The sequence below is a fragment of the Spermophilus citellus genome (assembly GCF_964194105.1).
Source record: "Spermophilus citellus genome assembly, chromosome: 9".
NCBI lineage: Eukaryota > Metazoa > Chordata > Mammalia > Rodentia > Sciuridae > Spermophilus > Spermophilus citellus.
This window is the reverse complement of record NC_138191.1, coordinates 104,030,279-104,048,735: the sequence shown is the minus strand read 5'-3', so window position 1 is coordinate 104,048,735 and position 18,457 is coordinate 104,030,279. Positions and strand designations below refer to the sequence as shown.

At 43.5% G+C, this 18,457-nt stretch overlaps 1 protein-coding gene across 1 annotated transcript; it reads right to left on the bottom strand.

The window, feature by feature from the left end:
• Window positions 1–17,621: 17,621 nt before the first annotated feature.
• Window positions 17,622–18,457, bottom strand: P3R3URF (PIK3R3 upstream open reading frame; the record flags this gene model as incomplete). The annotated part of the gene is made up of 2 exons (XM_081307240.1): window positions 17,622–17,665; window positions 18,226–18,457. 2 exons carry the CDS (start codon window positions 18,455–18,457, stop codon window positions 17,622–17,624), a joined length of 276 nt encoding a protein of 91 aa, XP_081163366.1.

The following is an 18,457-nucleotide window of genomic DNA, read 5'->3' as shown; positions in this document are numbered from 1 at the left end:
TACATTATAGATTTCATGGTCACATAGTTAAGGGCAAAACCCAGATTCAAAACCCAATTCTGACTTCAAAGCCAGATAATAAAATTATAGTTGTGAGACAAAGGGAATAGACTTGTTCTCCAAGGGCCCCAAAGATAAATACTTTTGATCAGGGGAAGGCTTTAGGGAGATTAATTTTGCCTTAACATAGTATGATCTAGTTGTTAGCTGAAGTTCTCTCTGCCTCGTAAGAACCAGATAAGGCTCATCCCATTCCAAAAGGTCTGAAAATCCCCAGAGCAATTATACTGTCATATCCACCTCTTTCTCTGCTTCCACTATCCAAATTTAGCTTATAGATTGCCCCACATGGCATATGCATTATCCCTTTCCTGCACCTGGTCCCTGGTCCTCAGCCCTTTCTATAACTACCATACACATTCAACATACATACACACACACACACACACACACACACACACACACACACACACATCCATGACAATAGCCAAACCCCACCAATGTAGTAAAACAAACAGTCGATCAGTGGAGGAATTTATCAGCCAGAGTAGATCAAGTCATTGACTTGATAATGGACACGTTTCTTAGTCTCTTAGGCCTCCAAGAAACAACACCAGAAAAATAGAAGATTCTGTTTTTCAAGTGTTTTTTGTTTGCTTGTTTGTTTTTTCCTGCAGTGCTGGGAATGGAACTCAGGTCCTTGAACATGCTAGGCAAGTGCTGTGACACTCAGATCAACAAGAACTTTTATAACATTAATAGTGCTATATCATAACGCAGGTACATTAATAACAGGGTAATAGAGTGCATTGGCACAATCTTTCTAGAAGAAATACATATCATTTTTTATTGTTTTTTTAGTTGTATTTGGTCACAATACCTTTATTTTATTTATTTATTTTTATGTGGTGCTGAGGATTGAACCCAGTGCCTCACACATGCCAAGCAAGCACTCAACCATTGAGCCACAACATACCATATCAATATTCTTAAAAATCAAAATTATCTGACCCAGATACTTCCAGAAAAATGTGTAAGAAAATAATCCAATATATGAACAGAGTTTTTAGGAGGATATCAAGTCATTTTATGGAAGGGCTTTGGAGTAGGGAGGAAGGACTGAAGAAACACCAAAGAGAACAATGAGATCTGACCTCCTTGGCAGAGCTAGATCTTGCTGTTGCCAAAAAAGCATGGACAAAGGTTTATGCACAAAGATTTTTTTTTTTTTTAACCTAGGGGCACTTAACCCCTGAGCCACATTCCCGGTCCTTTTTATATTTCATTTAGGGACAGGTTCTTGCTAACTTGCTTAGAACCTCACTAAATTGCTAAAGCTGACTTTGAACTCACGATCCTCCTGCCTCAGCCTTCCCAGCCACTGGTATTACAGATGTGCACCACTATGTCCAGCGGCGTACACAAAAATTTTCATCATGACACTTTTCCCCCCCTGTGGTGCACAGAGGGTACAGTGTATCAAACCCAGGGAATTGTGCATGCTAGGTAAACAATCTACCACTGAATTACAACCTCAGCCCTCATCAGAGCATTTTTATAATAGCAAAAATAAATAGAAACAATCTATATATCTAATAATAAGGGTTTGGTACTGGGCTCAGTGGCATAAGCCTGTAGTCCCAGGGGCTCAGGAGGCTGAGTCAGGAGGATCACAGTTCAAAGTCAGCCTCAGCAACTTGGTGAGGTCCTGAGCAACCTAGCAAGACCATTTCAAAATAAAATATAAAAAAGAGGTGGGGATGTGTCTCAGTAATTGAGCACCCCTGGGTTCAATTACTGGTACAAAAAAAAAAAAGAATAAAAGTTTCACAAAATAAATATAATAACTCTATATAGTAGATTATATGGTGATTAAAAATTTGTAAAAGAGGGGCTCTGGTTGCAGTACAGTGGTACAGCACTTACCTAGCATGTGTGAGGCACTGGGTTTGATCCTCAACACCACACAGAAATAAATAAATAAAATACCGGTATAAAAAAAAGATTTGAGGGGCTGGAGTTGTAGCTCAGCGGTAGAATGCTTGCCTAGCATGTATACACACTGGGTTTGATTCTCAGCACTACATATAAATAAATAAAATAAAGGTCCATTGACAACTAACAACATATTTTTTAAAAAGATTTTAATTCTAGTTTATTAAAAAAATTGTAAAAGAATTTTAGAATTAGATACCATAGCATGTGTTTGTACTCCCAGTTACTTGTAGCCAGATATGGGACAATTCTTTCAATTTTGTTAAATAAGTAAGCAAGATACAAAATTATTTATGCATATTATTATTAATATTATTATTTTGGTACTGGGAATTGAATCCAAGGGTACTTTATCACTAGTCCCTTTTTTTTTTCTCTCTCTCTCTCTTTTGTGGTGCTGGGGATTGAACCCAGGGCCTTGTGCTTACAAGGAAAGCACTCTACCAACTGAGCTATATCCCCAGTCCAAGATAGTTTTTTTTTTTTTTTTTTTTGAGACAAGTCTCATTAAGTTGCTGAGGATCTTGCTGAATTGCTGAGGTTGGCCTCGAACTTGAGATCCTTCTGCCTTAGCCTCCCAAGTAACTGGGATGACAGATGTGTGGCACCAGCCATTCATATAGTATATAAACCATGTAAAAGAAAATCTCAAATCCCCAGAAATGAAAAAAAAAAAGGTAATAAATTAAAGTGATATCATTTTTTTTATCTCTTAGTAAATGCTTTCTATGTTTTTCTTTTTGCTTGCTTGTGTTTTCCAAGTTTTTCACAATGAACAAACATTACTTAAACATTTTTTTATAAGTCATGCCATCTTAGTTACTAAAAATATGACTATCACCTTATCATATCAGTCTGCCTCAGTCATTTAAACACCAGGATAAAAAACTTAATGGATCACAGATGAAAGTTAGCAAATATTTTTTTTTATGTCCTACAACTTTTCCCCAATCATCAACAAAAAGAATCAGTTTTTCTGAATCCCACCATAGACAGAATGCATCACTTCATTACATGATTTTTTTTTTTCTTGAAAAGTAAAATAAGGGCTGGGGATGTGGCTCAAGCGGTAGCAAGCTCGCCTGGCATGCGTGCGGCCCGGGTTCGATCCTCAGCACCACATACAAAGATGTTGTGTCCGCCGAAAACTAAAAAATAAATATTAAAAAAAAAAAAGAAAAGTAAAATAAGGGGCTGGGATTGTGGCTCAGCGGTAGAGCGCTCGCCTAGCATGCGCAGGGCCCTGGGTTTGATCTTCAACATCACATAAAAATAAATGAATGGAATAAAGGTATTGTGTCCAACTACAACTAAAAAAAATTTAAAAAAGTAAAATAAATATGGATATAGTGGTGCATGCCTGTAATCTCAGCTACCTGGGAGGCTGAGGTAGGAGGGTCACAGGTTTGAGGTCATTAGCAAAACCCTCTCTCAAAGAAAAGACAAAAAAGACTGGGGTTGTAGCTCAGTGGTAAAGCACCCCAATGGGTTCAATCACCAGTACTAAAAAATAAAAATAAAAAGGGTTAGGGCTAGATGTGATGGCTTACACCTATAATCTCAGTGATTTGGAGTCTGAAGTAGGAGGATCACAAATTTCAGGCCACTCTCAGCAATTTAGTCAGACCTTGTCTCAAAAAAGGACTGGGCAGCCGGGCACAGTAGGACATGCCTATAATCCCAGGGGCTCAGGAGGCTGAGGCAAGAGGATTGCCAGTTCAAAGCCGGCCTCAGCAAAAGGGAGGCACTAAGCAACTCAGTGAGACTCTAAATAAAATACAAAATAGGGCTGGGGATGTGGCTCAGGGGTTGAGTGCCCCTGAGTTCAATCCCTAGTACCAAAAAAAAAAAAAAAAAAAAAAAAAAAACCAACAACAAGGACTGGGATGTAGTTCACTGATAAAGTTCCCTGAGTTCAATCTCTAATACCAAAAATTTTTAAAAAAGGGTTGAGGATATACTCAGTGGTACAGCAGCCCCAGTTCAATCCTTGATACCACAACAAAAAGAGAAGAAACCACTTGGGAGGCAGAGGCAGGAGGATCACAAGTTCAAAGCAGCCTCAGCAAAAGCAAGGGGCTAAGAAATTCAGTGAGACCCTGACTCTAAATAAAATACAAAATAGGGCTGAGGATGTGGCTCAGTGGTCGTGTGCCCCTGAGTTCAATCCTGATTACTGCCCCCCGCCAAAAAAAAAAAAAAAAGGTAAAAGAAAGAAAAAGAAAACCTAGGAATAGAATATAAATTTGTCCTGAACCCCCAATATAAAAATGAATAGACACTAGGGTTCCAGCTCTTAGTGAGATACTAGTGCAAAATTAGGTGCAGGCTGATCAATGCTAGAGAATGAGATCTGTGGGAGCTGTCTGCAGGAATCTCCACTTGTCACTTTGGGGGCTCTGAGGACATATTCTGCCTATAGGCCCCTTGGATGGTAAGGTCTCCCTCACTGTGTGCAATGGCTGATTGCCAAAGATTGCTGGATGAGGAGACAGAAAACAAGATTTTGTGTGTGTGTGTGGGGGGGGGTATTGGGGATTGAACCTAGGGGCTTGTGCGTGTTAGGCAAGCATTCTACTACTGATCAACATCTTGGCCCTTTTTATTTTTTATTTTGAGACAGGGTCTTACTAAGTTGCCCAAATTGGTCCCAAACTTGCAATCCTGATTCAACCTCCTGAGCATCTTTGGATTATAGGTGTGCATCACAAGCCTAGCAAGATTGTGCTTCTAGGATAACATAAATGGGACTATCTTCCTTAAGCTTTCCTCATCTCCTTCCCTGATGCCCAGTAATCCTCCAGATTGCATTGCTTCACCAAAGAAGCAATGCAGGGCTGAGGTTGTGGCTCAGTGGTAGAGCGCTTGCCTGGCATGGGTGAGGCACTGGGTTCGATTCTCAACACCACATATTAATTAATAAATAAATAAAGGTCCAATGACAACTAAAAAAAAATTAAAAAAAAAAAGAAGCAATGCAATTGCTTAATGCTTTTCTTCCCTCCTAAAGCAAATGTCACCATTGATGATGTGTAGCTAATACTGTGTGAGACTACATTACACACAGACTTCCCTTACCTCTTGGCTCTGCCACTCAATTTCTTTTTTTTTTCTTTTTTTTTTTTTAGTTGTAGATGGACACAATACTTTTACTTTATTTTATTTATTTATTTGGTATCCAGGATTTAACTCAGGGGCTCTCAACCACTGAGCCACATCCTCAGCCCTATTTTATATTTTATTTAGAGACAGAGTCTTACTGAGTTGCTTAGCACCTTGCTGAGGCTGGCTTTGAACATGAGATCCTCCTGCCTCAGCCTCCTAAGCCACTGGGATTACAGATTGTGCGCCACTGTGCCCAGCTATTTATTTATTTTTATGTGGTACTGAGTATCAAATCCAGTGCCGCACACATGCTAAGCAAATGCTTTACCACTGCGCTACAACTCTAGCCCATCTGCCACTCAATTCTTGAGCCTCAGTTTCCTTAGCTATAAAGTAAGAGATAGTAATCCCAGAAGCACAGAACAGTGTCCTCTTCCTGGATACTCTTTGGGAACAGTCTGACAACCCAATCCTTGAGTTTACATAATATTATGACTATGCCCCCCAAAACTGCCTGGTAGCCTGAACAATGAAAGGAAACACACAGGCCCTACCTGGTGATGGTAGCAGTCCCACCATGGCTCCCCATTCAGACCGCCAATATGCCAAAGCCAGGGAACAGCCAGCCAGCAGTGGCCTCTTCCATCTTTTTTGTTTTGTTTTGTTTTAGTACTGGGGACTGAACCTAGGAGCACTTAACTACTGAAGCACTTCCCCAGCCTCCCCCTGGGGGATATAATTATATATATATATATATATATATATATATATATATATATATATATATATAGAGAGAGAGAGAGAGAGAGAGAGAGAGAGAGAGAGAGAGAGAGCGCGCGCGCGCTAGAGCTGTGTTTTTTTTTTAAAGTGACCTTTTTAAAATTGTATTTTATTTAGACACAGGGTTTCACTGAGATGCTTAGAGCCTTGCTAAGTTGCTGAGGCTGGCTTTGAACTCTTGATCCTCCTGCCTCATTCTCCAGAGCCACTGGGATTACAAGTGTGTGCCAACGTGCCTGGCCCCTCTTCCATCTTTAAGGCAGAGTAATTGCCAGGTGGGATTAAAGAATCCAAATTATTGAGATTCTGTCCAAGGATGTGGTCACAGGCACATCCCAAACTGAATTCAGCTTCCCCTCAAATGTGTTACTCTTCCTGCTCCCTGCTGGAAATAAGAGTATCACCCTCACACCTCCTACTATAGCTTATTGTGAATGTCCACCAAAAGTCCATGTGTTAAAGGCTTACAAGTGTGTGCCAAGATGGCCCCTGCTTATCTATCTAACCTCATCTTTTTCTACTGACTGCCTTATACCTTACAGTTTCCTCAAATTCCCCATCTTCTCTTACCTGCTTGGGTTTTCCCATGCTATTCTCTGTCACTGATGTCTTCCAGACTAGATCCTATTCCTGTTTTGAGACTCAACTCAGATTTCCACTCTTCCAGGAGGCTTTTTGCTCCCCAATTCCCCCACATACCCCAAACTGGTATTCTCATTGCTGCCACTTAGGTAGTATTGTTTCAAACACCATAGATGTCTTAATTCATTTAACCCTCACAACAAACCTTGCGCATAGATATTTCTATTATTCTTATTTTACAGATAAGACCACTGAGGTTTGGAGAAGTTACAGCAAAATTTCCAAGACCAATCACTAAGTGGCTCTGTAGTACTGAAACCCCAGGCCTATTTAAAAGAAGAGAGAGAGAGTGCGAGGGCAAGCGCTAGAGTGCTAGAGCTGTATTTTTTTTTTTTTTAAGTGATGGGGTCTCATTCTCCAAGCTGATCTCCAACTGCTGGGCAGTGTCAGCATCCCGAGTAACTGGGACTACAGGTGTGCCCCATGCAGACTTGTTCTTTTCTGATTATAAAATACCAAGAAAAATATAAGAAAACACTCCTATTTAGTCTGGCATGCAGTAGGCACTCAATAAATGCATCTCTCTTTGCCTATACATACAAGCATTTTTCAACACAAACCACTCACAATGTCTTTGCAGTTTTGCTTCCTAAGGGGAAGCCCTTGGGATCTCTCTCTGCACCCCCTCCATCCTGCCCTCAGCAGTCCCCTGGGAGAAAAGGAGTCCCTAAAGGATAGGGATGGGAGGAATTAGCTCTTGGTGCCTAAACACATCAGTACAAGTGAGGCAGAATGCTGATTTCAGGCTTGGAGTGGTCCCTCAGAAGTCTGTGGATTCCCGTATCCTCCACCCCACCAGCCCTAAATCTTCTCACCTACCTTAAACTTTTAACTCCTAAAATCTCAGGCCCAGTCCTGGAGACCAGGATCCCATCTACTCAAGGTGACTGATAATCTTCCACACTCTTCGTTCAGGAGGGCCTAATAGACCTCAGCTTCCTTCTCTCCACCTGACACCTCCTAGCAGGACTAAATACAACAGTGTCCCTGGACTCCCACCTCGTCACCACTCGTGCACCCATTTAGTGTCCTGAAGCCCTTAGGTCAGGAGAGGCGCTTCCAGCCCGGCGCTGGTGCCAGGTGCATTGGCTTTATGGAGAGAACGACCATGAACCAGAGCAGATTTGCTTCATAGGAGCTTTGGGAAGGCTCTACAGAAATTGTGGACAACCGCATCCTTCTCAGAGCCAGAAGCTGAGATGGGAGGAGAATGGAGAAGAGAGGAAAGTGGGGAGGAAGCTGCTGAAGGGAGGAGAGGTGCTCAATGGCCTTGAAACCACGGTGGTGGTGGTGGTGGGGGCAGGCATCTAGTGACCTCAAGATGGGCCTGCGTCCTCTAGGGAGAGAGATAGGGCGGGGCTTTATGTCTGGTATTAAAGGAAGTTGCCAGTCCGCCCCAAGATGACTAAAGTATAGTGAGAATACGTGGACACACACCTTTACTGTTAAGAAACTTCCAGCTTGAAAAAAAAATCTTTCAGCTACAGTTTCCTCAGGTTTCCCTGACAACTGTTACCCCTGGGGCTTTCTGATACCTGGGACCTGATCACAAAGCAAAAACAGTTGGATCTCAAGTCCTGGTCCTGACTGTCCTGTTACCTTTTGGACTTCCACTCCAGCCTCAAGGGCCAGCCTCCCAAGGCAATTTATTCATGCCACAGAGCCGATCAGTGCCAGCTCTGGACCTTCACTCATGCTGTTCCTTAGTCAGGAAAGTCCTTTCCTCTTGGCTTCAGCTAAAACTTTGTCCATTCTTTAAGCCTACCTGGAAAACAAAAACAAAACCCTGTGTTTCTTTCTCAGGTTGCCTCTAGTGATCTGTGTCCCTGCCTAAGCTCCCAGTGTACAAAGTCTAAACTTCTCTTTCAGTCTTGACATCTTTCTTGGTGTTGTCAACTATTTTCCCTATTAGTCTGCAAGTTCTCAAGGGCAAGGACCAGGACTGATTCAACTTTGTATCCTCAGTGCTAGGGAAGTGCCTGGCATATGGTGGGGACAGCAATGACTTTTTATTTTATTTTTTAATTTTATAGGCCAAAATAAAGATAAATTCTATTCCAAACAAAAAATTTGTAAGATTGTACCCAAAATACACCATAAATTTGAGTTCTAATATGTATGCTCACATTTACACTTCCACAGTTTTGTGGAGGATAGATTTAAAAAAAAAAAACTGAAAGAGCAAAACAAATTGAGGGTTTTTTTTTTTTTTTTTTGCCTGCTGTTTCATTTTTTAAATTAATTTATTTATTTGTTCTAATTTGTTATACATGATAGCAGAATGTATTTCAATTTATTTCTTTTAAAGAGAGACAGAGAGAGAGGAGAGAGAGAGAGAGAGAGAGAGAGAGAGAGAGAGAGAGAGAGAGAATTTTAATACTTATTTTTTAGTTATCAGCGGACACAACATCTTTGTTGGTATGTGGTGCTGAGGATCGAACCCGGGCTGCACGCATGCCAGGCGAGCGCACTACTGCTTGAGCCATATCCCCAGCCCTATATTTCAATTTATAGTACACAAATGGAGCACAATTTTTCATTTCTCTGGTTGTACACCAAGTCTTGTATCCTGTTTAGATCTCAGACTCCTCCCTCACCCTTGGAGTAAGATGAGATGACCCCCAGGGCTGCCTCTAGCCCTGTTCCTGTTAGCCAGTTACTTCCTGGATCTCCCAGCCTCCTAGGATGACCCAACCTTGGTCAGGAGTCGGGAATACATCTGAAATCCTCCCACTTTGTTTAGATCAATTAAGAGAAACAGTTGTGCAAGGTTGTTGGGAATCTCAAAACTCTAGATCTAGTGTCAACACACCATGATGTTGTCCCAGTGGGAGGGAAAGTCCCACTGCCCCCAGGCTCCTGAGGCCTGTTAATCAGCTCCAACTGAAAGAGGGGGAAACCAGCTCATTTCAGAAAGTGAAAAAAAAAAACAAAAAAAAAAAAAACAAAAAAAAAAACATTTACAGCTTCTCCCCAGTACATACAACTCTCTTCAAGAGCAACATTAGCAGCCTCTCAACATCCTGAAGAACAGCTCTGAACCAGCTGGTTCTCCTTTCCAACCTTCTCACCTCCAACCCAACCTGGGCTAAAAATACCGAATTCTTGAAAAAAAGATTCTCAGTTCAAGGGGCTGTGCCTGTGGCTCAGCGGTAAAGCACTTGCCTGGCATGTGTGATGCACTGGGTTTGATTCTCATCACCAAGTAGGAATAAATAAAAAATAAAGGTCTATCAACGACTTCAAAAATATTTTAAAACAAAGATTCTCAGTTCCGGTTTTTCACACTGCACAAGAAGCTGTCAGCCCCCAATGCATACTATCATGAATGGAACTGGCCACATGAACCACTTCTTGAAATTCCCATACATAGATTCTCATTTTACTGGAGCCACTTGGAATAATGCTAACCTAACACTGTAGCCCTCAAATTCAGAGAGACAGACCTAGATGCGATTCCAATTCTGTTATTCTCTGTTGGATAATGTTGGGCATGTTATTTACCCCCTCTGAGCTTTATTTCATTCACCTTTAAAATGAGGACAGTGAAGGCTGGGGATATAGCTCAGTGGTAAAATGCATACTTAGCACTTTTGAGAGACCCTATGTTTGATCCCCCTCCAAAAAAGGGAATGATGAGGCCTGGGGTTGTGGCTCAGTGGTAGAGCATTCTACCAAGTATGAGGCACTGGGTTCGATCCTCAGCACCACATAAAAATAAATAAAGGGATTTTGTCCATCTACAACTAAAATAATATATTTTTTAAAAAAGAATAATGATTTATATACACAATGTGGTGGTTGTGGCCATTATCTAAGATTTATGAATATACCTATCATCAGCATTGACAAATATAGGATGTCAAATCTGAGCATATTTTTTATTCCCTATTCCCTACATTTTCTCCTGAAGCTAACACTTTCCCTGGAAGCTAAATATGGAGATATCTGAAGCTAGAACTGTTCAGGACAAAACCAGTACTACATAATACTAAAAGCTACCTTACAGACCCAATTATAGACTTCAAAAGAAAACAAAAAAGGTTTGAGGTCCAGAGAGGGGACAGGGTTTGCCAGAGGTCACACAGCAGGTATAAATAGGTAGAATAGGGGGCAAGCAAGGAGAGGGAGAAAAATGGGGGTTATGAATAGAGGTTCTGGTGGAGGTATTGAGCTGAATCCACAGACAGGCAGCTGAGCAAGAGGACCTTCAGCTGACATTGCCCCATTTCCCATGCCCAGCAGGGCCTGGCATTTGCCTCTCTTTGGAGCTGCTCCTTTTAGGTTCCTGAGTTTGCAATAGTTTCCCAGAAATGCTAGGTAAATACCTCTGCTATTTGCTGAATAACCAGCCCCATAGATCAGACAAGGGTCTCCATACCTCAAGGTTAGCTCCTTTTATTTTTTGGTCCTAGGGATTGAACCCAGGGCCTTATGTATGTAAGGCAAGCACTCTACCAACTAAGCTATATCCCCAGCCCCTCCCCAGCCTTTTTTATTTTTTGTTTTGATATAGGATTCTTGCTAAGTTGCTTAGAGCCTCGATGAATTGCTAAGGCTGGCTTTGAACTTGTGCAGCAGCCTCCTGAGCTGCTAGAATTGTGTACCACCATGCCTGGCAAGATTGGCTTCTTCTTTATAGATGCCTGGCTCCTTCAGGCACCATACCAGATAGGGGCCCTCAGCAAGGTCCCCTGTCAGGGCCTTACCAGGGGTTCTGGATCCCCACTACCTGAAATAACTTTCATGTACACTTTTCATGTACACTTTCATGTACAGCTCAGGGCTCAGCATCTCCTTTGAAGAATGTCAGTGCCTCCCAGCCACCTCAAGAAAAACGTGGAATATTTTGGTGCCTATCTTGCCAAAAAAGATAGCTAGACATGAGTTGTCAGCCTCCTATGTGATAAGAAGTCTTACTAACCTTCAGAAATGTCCTTGACTGATATCACCTGCACTTTGGGGGAAGCTGGAAGTGTTGGGGCCAATTAGCCAATATACTCAGCTATTTAGTGATTGTTCTTTTTTTTTTCAGGGGAGGAGCGTGTTTTTTGGTACTAGGGATTGAACTCTGGGGCGCTTTACCACTGAATCACATCTCCGGTCCTCTTTATTTTTAATTTTTGAGACAGGGTCTCATTGAGTTGCTTAGAGCCTTCCTGAATTGCTGAGACTGGCTTTGAACTCGAAATCCTCCTACCTTAGCCTCCTGAGCTGCTGGAATTACAAGCATGCGCCACCACACCCAGCTTTTTGTGTTGTTGTACTAGAGGTTCAACCCAGGACTTTGTACATGCTGGACAAGCACTTGGGCTACATCCATTCCCACCCCTTCCTTCCTTTCTTTCTTTTAATTTTGAGACAGGGTCTTATCTTTTTTTAAAAAAAAATTAAAAAATATTTATTCTTAATTTTAGGTAGACACAATATCTTTATTTTTACATTTATGTGGTGCTGAGGATCTAACCTGGTACCTCGTTCATGCTGGGTGAGCATTCTACCACTGAGCCACAACCCCAACCCTGAGACAGGGTCTTATTAAGTTGCACAAGCTGGCCTTGAACTTGTGATCATTCTGCTTCAGTCTCCTGAGTAGCTGGGATTATAGGCATGTTCCATCTTGCCCAGATTTTTTATTCTTTTTTGCTTTTTGGGTGCAGTACTAGAGATTGAACCCAGGGACACTTTACTGTTGAGCTATACTCCCAGCCCTTTTGATGTACTTTGAGATAGGGTCTCCTAAATTTAGGAGACCAGGCTGGCCTCGAATTTATAATCTTCCTGCCTCAGCTTCTGAGTGCCTGCAATTACAGGCAAGTGCCAGCATTCCTGGATCTATCTATCTATCTATCTATCTATCTATCTATCTATCTATCTTTCTCTCTCTCTCTCTCTCTCTCTCTCTTTCTTTCTTTCTTTCTTTCTTCTTTCTTTCTCTGGTTGTATACAAAGTATATTCACACCAATTCATGTCTTCATACATATACTTTGGATAATGATGACCATCACATTCCACCATAATTTTAACCCCATGCCCCCTCCCTTCCCCTCCCACCTCTCTGCCTTATCTAGAGTTCATCTATTCCTCCCATGCTCCCCCTCCCTACCCCACTATGAGTCAGTCAGAATTAAAATCAAGAATCGATAAATGGGATAGATTCAAACTAAAAAGTTTCTTCTCAGCAAAAGAAACAATCTGTGAGGTAAATAGAAAGCTTATATTTTGGGAGCAAATTTTTACCCCTCACACATCAGATAGAGCACTAATCTCTAGAGTATATAAAGAACTCAAAAAGTAAACACCAGGGGCTGGGGATATGGCTCAAGCGGTAGCGCGCTCACCTGGCATGCGTGCGGCCCGGGTTCGATCCTCAGCACCACATACCAACAAAGATGTTGTGTTCGCCGAGAACTAAAAAATAAATATTAAAAAAAAAGTAAACACCAAAAATAAAAACAAAACAAAACAAAAATCCTGGATCTGTTTCTTTAGGGGGACGGATAATTACTGTGTTTGTCCAAATTGGTTTCAAACTTGTGATTTCAAGTGATCCTCCTACCTTAGCCTCCTAAGTGCTGGAACTACAGGTGTGCACGACCACGCCCGGCTATGATTCCGGCTATGATTTGTTTCTTAGGTTATGTTATCTTCGTTTTTTATAGTTCTACTCTATCCCCACCTTCCTCTTCCCTCCCCTCATCCTCAGGAAGGAGGAATGTGTCCTCATGGGCAAAGTCTGTCTTCTGTCTGGTTTATTGCAGGTTTATTACCTCACCCTAACTAAGTTCATGTGTCCCAGGCTGTCTGTCTCCCTTCTAAGTTCTTATGTGAATTCCTTTGCACATCCCTAGTAGGAAATCTGGTTTAGACTTTCATCTGAAGGTAGGGGCTTTATTAATTAACTTCTCAAAACTTCCGATTCAAGGATACTCTAATTCTGAGGTCTTGGATTCAGTGATGCCACCATTCTAGATTCCTAAGCTTCTGAAACTCAGATTACACCAAGCTAGAATTCTGTGATGCCAAGATTCCATGACTGTAAACTCTATGAATCTAGAGTTTCATTGTCTTTTATTGTGGTTAGTGAATTTTGTCATTGACTTGGTGACAAGAGCAAGCATTCACTTGGTCTGGTTTTCAGCATTTGTTTCCCAGAATTTGCAAATCTAGACTCTAGGCTCTCTTCTCTGGATTTGCTGAGATAGAGAAAGAAGATGGCTGATAAGAGAGGGATTCCCACTTTTCCTGAGGCTGTTGGGTAGCCCAGTCCTAGGCCCCAACAGTTCATTCTACCTCATTCAAGCCCCTCATTTGTCTCCATATCTGAGAATAGCAGGAAAACAGTCTCCTTTACAGCCCTTCCTCCCTGGCCTGCCCTAGGGTCCAGGGGAAGAATATTCAGTGGGAGACTGCTCTAGCCAAATGGGCAGCAGGGAAGAGTTACACACAGGGCAAAGAGCAATGAAGGAGGCATGAAGATTCCCTAGGAATTTCTGAAGCCTTCCCCAGAGGTGAGGAAGGAAGAGAAATGGGAAATGAGGGTGTAGATGAAGGCACTGGGTGAGGATGGGTATTTGGTATTGCATTGTAATATTGGAGATCAGCCTCCAGACACTGACCCATTAGTGACAAGGGACCTCTAGCCTGGTGCTCCAAAGGCTGTCTGGTCTGGCCCCTACCCTTTGACCTGGTGTTCTCATACCTGAGTCAGACTCCCAGAAAAACCCAGAGGGAAGGAGCTGGGGGATGGCGAAACAGATCTTCCAGAGTCACTTCCTGGGAGGGCCCACTGAGGCTAGAAAGGGGACAGAAATTTCCAGGCTTAGGGTAGAAACTCAGGTAGAAACTCAGGGCTCCTGACTCCACTCCAGAACTGCTCTCTGTCTCTGCTCCAAAGGGTCCCAAAATTATAAAATGCTCCTCCAACCACATGGTTGATGAAACTCAGGGCTGGAGGATGGGCCTGCCCCAGGCCACCTCCCAGGAGCCTTCTGGACCCCATCCTCCAGTCCCAAAGCAGGAGACTAAAGCTGCCAAACCCGATTTTCTGGTGGCTGACTGAAGCTGGCTGGAGCAGGAAGCCTTCTTCCTGGCATTGGACACCTCAGGCCACCATCCTCCTCCCCCTTACCTCATGATTCCCTGGCCTGGCCTTCAACTCTGCATCTGTGCCAGCTGTTCCTAAGCTTCTGAAAGTGCACCCCGACTTCTTCACTTCTTCCTCCACCTGCCTGACATCTCCGTTGGGTTGCACACCCCCTCGATTTTCTCATCTATAGATGGGAGCAGTGGCCTGTCTCTTAGGGAATCAAGGAATCAGTTGCAGCTATGGAGGGGGGGATCCAAAGAAAAGGGGTGTGAGAAGGGGGCCCATCACTTGCAAGTTTGGTGTGGTACTGGGAGCGTAGCCTGGGGAGTGAGAAGAAAGCACTGCCAGTAGAAATCTGGAGGTATGGTTGCTGGGGTAAGGATACAAGGTAAGGGTGGGTGTGCTCCCCCTGGTTTCCTTACTGTTATCCCACCTATGGGAAGCAGAAAAAAGGAGAGTCACTGAACATCATCCCAGACTACGTGCCCCCTGTGTTCAGAGCCCTACCACTATTTAATAAGTGCTGCCTGGTGCTCCAAAGTGGTGCGTTTAAAGTCTGTCTCCCTCCGAGCTGTAACCCTCATGGGGAAGAACTCCCATTGTCTTGCTTACTGCTCTATCTCATCTCCAGAACTTAGCACCTCCCTGGCACAGAGCAGGAACCATTAACTGCTACAGAACTACACATTTAAAAGCAGAAGCAGAGGCACCTTAGAGGCTGGAGACCTGCCAGGTGAGCTCACCTAACCCAGGCTCCTGCTCCAGGCTGCCCCATGGCTCAAGCATTCTCCTCTGGCTTGGGAACTGGTGTTCTCAGCTGCTAGGGAACTCTAGCTGGATGGAAGAGAGTGAGCTGCACCCAGTCATCCAGGGGACCACCTAAACTGAGGTGGTGGGTGCCCTCTAGCTGTTGCTGCCTCTGAGAGCCTGGAGGGGGAGGAGGGGCAATGGAGGAGCGTCATTGCAGATAGAGCTAAAAATAGCCAGAAGAGATGATGTCATTGAGTTCCTGCATCTTAGCACCCCCTTACACACACACACACACACACACACACACACACATACACACACACACACATACATCCTCATTCACTCTCAAAGACAAAGATATACACAAGCATGGCATACATGCACACACACACACACACACACACACACACACACACACACTCACCTTATATAGGGGAGGGAGGCTTCTAGGTCCCAGGGCTGCAGGGGCAGGGAAGTCTGGTGAGTGTGTCTACATGTGTGTGTCTGTTTGTGCCTGGGTTTGCATGAGTGTGATTACATGTGTCTATATCTATATGCTGGTATGCTTGTGTCTGTGTATGTTCATTTGTAGGCATGTGTATGTATTGTTGCATGTATCATGTGGGGGGTCTATATGCATTTGTGTTGGTGTGTATTTATTTATGTGTCCGCATGGATGTGTGTGTTTCCTGCCTTTGTGTCTGTGAGTCCACTTATATTTATATGACTGCATGTTTGTGGATTGTGTCTGGTATCTTTATATGTTCGGGGCCCCTTTGTGGGCCTAGGGCACTGGCCCAGCCACATTCTATCTCTGACTGATATTCAACAACCCTTTTTCCATACCCTGAGAAGCCCACCACTTTTGTATACTATGCGACAGTGAATTCTCTGCTCCAGACCTCACTGCAGGGTCCCAGTCTCTGGCAAGCCTTGGATGGACTTAGACAGAGTTTATTTTCCCTTCACTGGCAGCAAAGATCATTAGCCAGGCTTCTTGAACACCAAGGGGCCACCCCATACCCAACCCTCAAGGGCATTAGGACACACACTAACATGCACAAAGCAATACATTAGAAATAGAGACCCTCACAATGTTCCCAAACAGTAGGACACAACCCTAAGGAGACACACCCCTCAGAAATTCAGTTACACCCAATGACACATGAGCACACTCAGGAATCCAAATGGAAAATCCCCAGTCCAGAGAGCTCAGCACCCTCCCCCATTTCTGGGCTCAAACTCAGTCTTGCCCCACCCCCAAGTGCCCCAGCTCAGCTGCCAGTTCTGCAAACACTGACCTCAGAGGATGGCGGGGGCTGAAGATGATAGGCCCTCCTCAGACTAACCTTTCTGTACTCTCTCCTCCTTCAGGCTGCCCCCATCCCCGCTCCTGACCTTGATTTTTCTTAGCAGAGCCAATGCTGTCTCAGGCAGACCCGTTCCCTCACTAATACTCCTTGACATACACAACCTGCCACAACACTCATTCCATGACAGAGGCATATCCAGTCACATGTGCCTTATACTCCCATTTTCCTGTCACACACCCTTTAACACACACACATAACAGGACACAACTCCTACTGGAGCACTTATGGGTCTGTTTTCATCCCACCCCTCTATGCTCTATGCTCTATGCCTCCCTATACCTTCCAAGATGTCTATCTCCCTGTGCAGATGGGAGTGGAAGGCAGGAGAGCCCCTTACCTCATAGAGCAGATCAAAAGCTGAGGCCAGGGCTGGAGTTGTGGCTCAGTGGTAGAGTGCTTGCCTGGCATGCGTGAGGCCCTGGGTCAATCCCCAGTGCCACATATAAATAAATAAATAAAATAAAAGATTCATTGACAACTAAAAAATATTTTTAAAAAAAGGGTTGTGGTTGTGGCTCAGTGGTAAGAGCTCTCGCCTGGCATGTGTGAGGAACTGGGTTTGATTCTCAACACCACATAAAAATGAATAAATAAAATAAAGGTATTGTGTCCATCTACAACTAAAAAAAAAAAAAAGCTGAGGCCAAAGATAGTTGTGTGTTGCTGACCTTGTCCTGTCCTTCCACTGTCTGTGATTCCTATTGTTATCACTGAAGCCTGTCCCTGGGAGTATTCAGCCCCAACCCTGCCCTCATACCCTTCATAGTTGGTTAGAAACCCCTCAGTATGAAATTAGGTAGTCTGAGCAGAATGATTTTATTTGTGGTTCACCATCCACAGCCCCTTGAAGATGAAGGTCCAGAGTAAGCCAAGCTTCTGGGCATTTCTAAAGGATCAGAAAGCTCCCAGGTTGACAGAGGTGTCTGAGAACTGAAGAAAAGGAAGGAGAAGGAAGGGAAGTTAACATTTCTGGAGGCTCCCATTGGCCCTTGGATTCATCCACCTCCCCAAGCCCTCTACTTCCAGCCACTCCATTCTCCATTAAAGCTCTCAATAGCTGGGATCACACCTGTAATCCCAGCAACTCAGAAAGCTAAGGCAGGAAGTTCAAGTCTAGCATCAGCAATTTAGCAAGACCTGATTTCAAAATAATAATAATAATAATAATAATAATAATAATAATAATAATAATAGATGTGACATACTAGTACAAACTTTAAAAATAAAATAAAAAGGATTGGGGATGTGGCTTAGTGGTAAAGCACCCCTGGGTTCAATTCCCAGTACAAAAAAAAAAATTTTTTTAAATAAAAGCTCTCAACATTTAGGAAACCTGCCTTCAAGATACCACCATAACTTTGGGATGATATTTCACAATTTGTCCCTTAGAGTGCCTAAAGAGAAGCAGGTGAGGAAAAGCCAGCGGCCCTGCTTTTCAAACCCCCACCCTGAGTCACAAGTCCCCTCTACAACCTTACTTCTCTGCTAACCTTGAGGTGAGAGGATCCACACACTGGTGGTAGCAGTATGGATGTTGCTGATTTCTGTGGTCATGGTGGGAAGATTGGTGGCAGCTGGGCCTTGAGGTTTCTGCCGGTACCTTCTGCGGCTACACTTGAACATACTGGGAATCCGGGGACGGGGCCAACGCATACCTGGCCTATGGTAAGGGGAACTCAGGCCCCGGGGCCGAGGGGCACGGACAAGCTGAGAAGGCCCCAT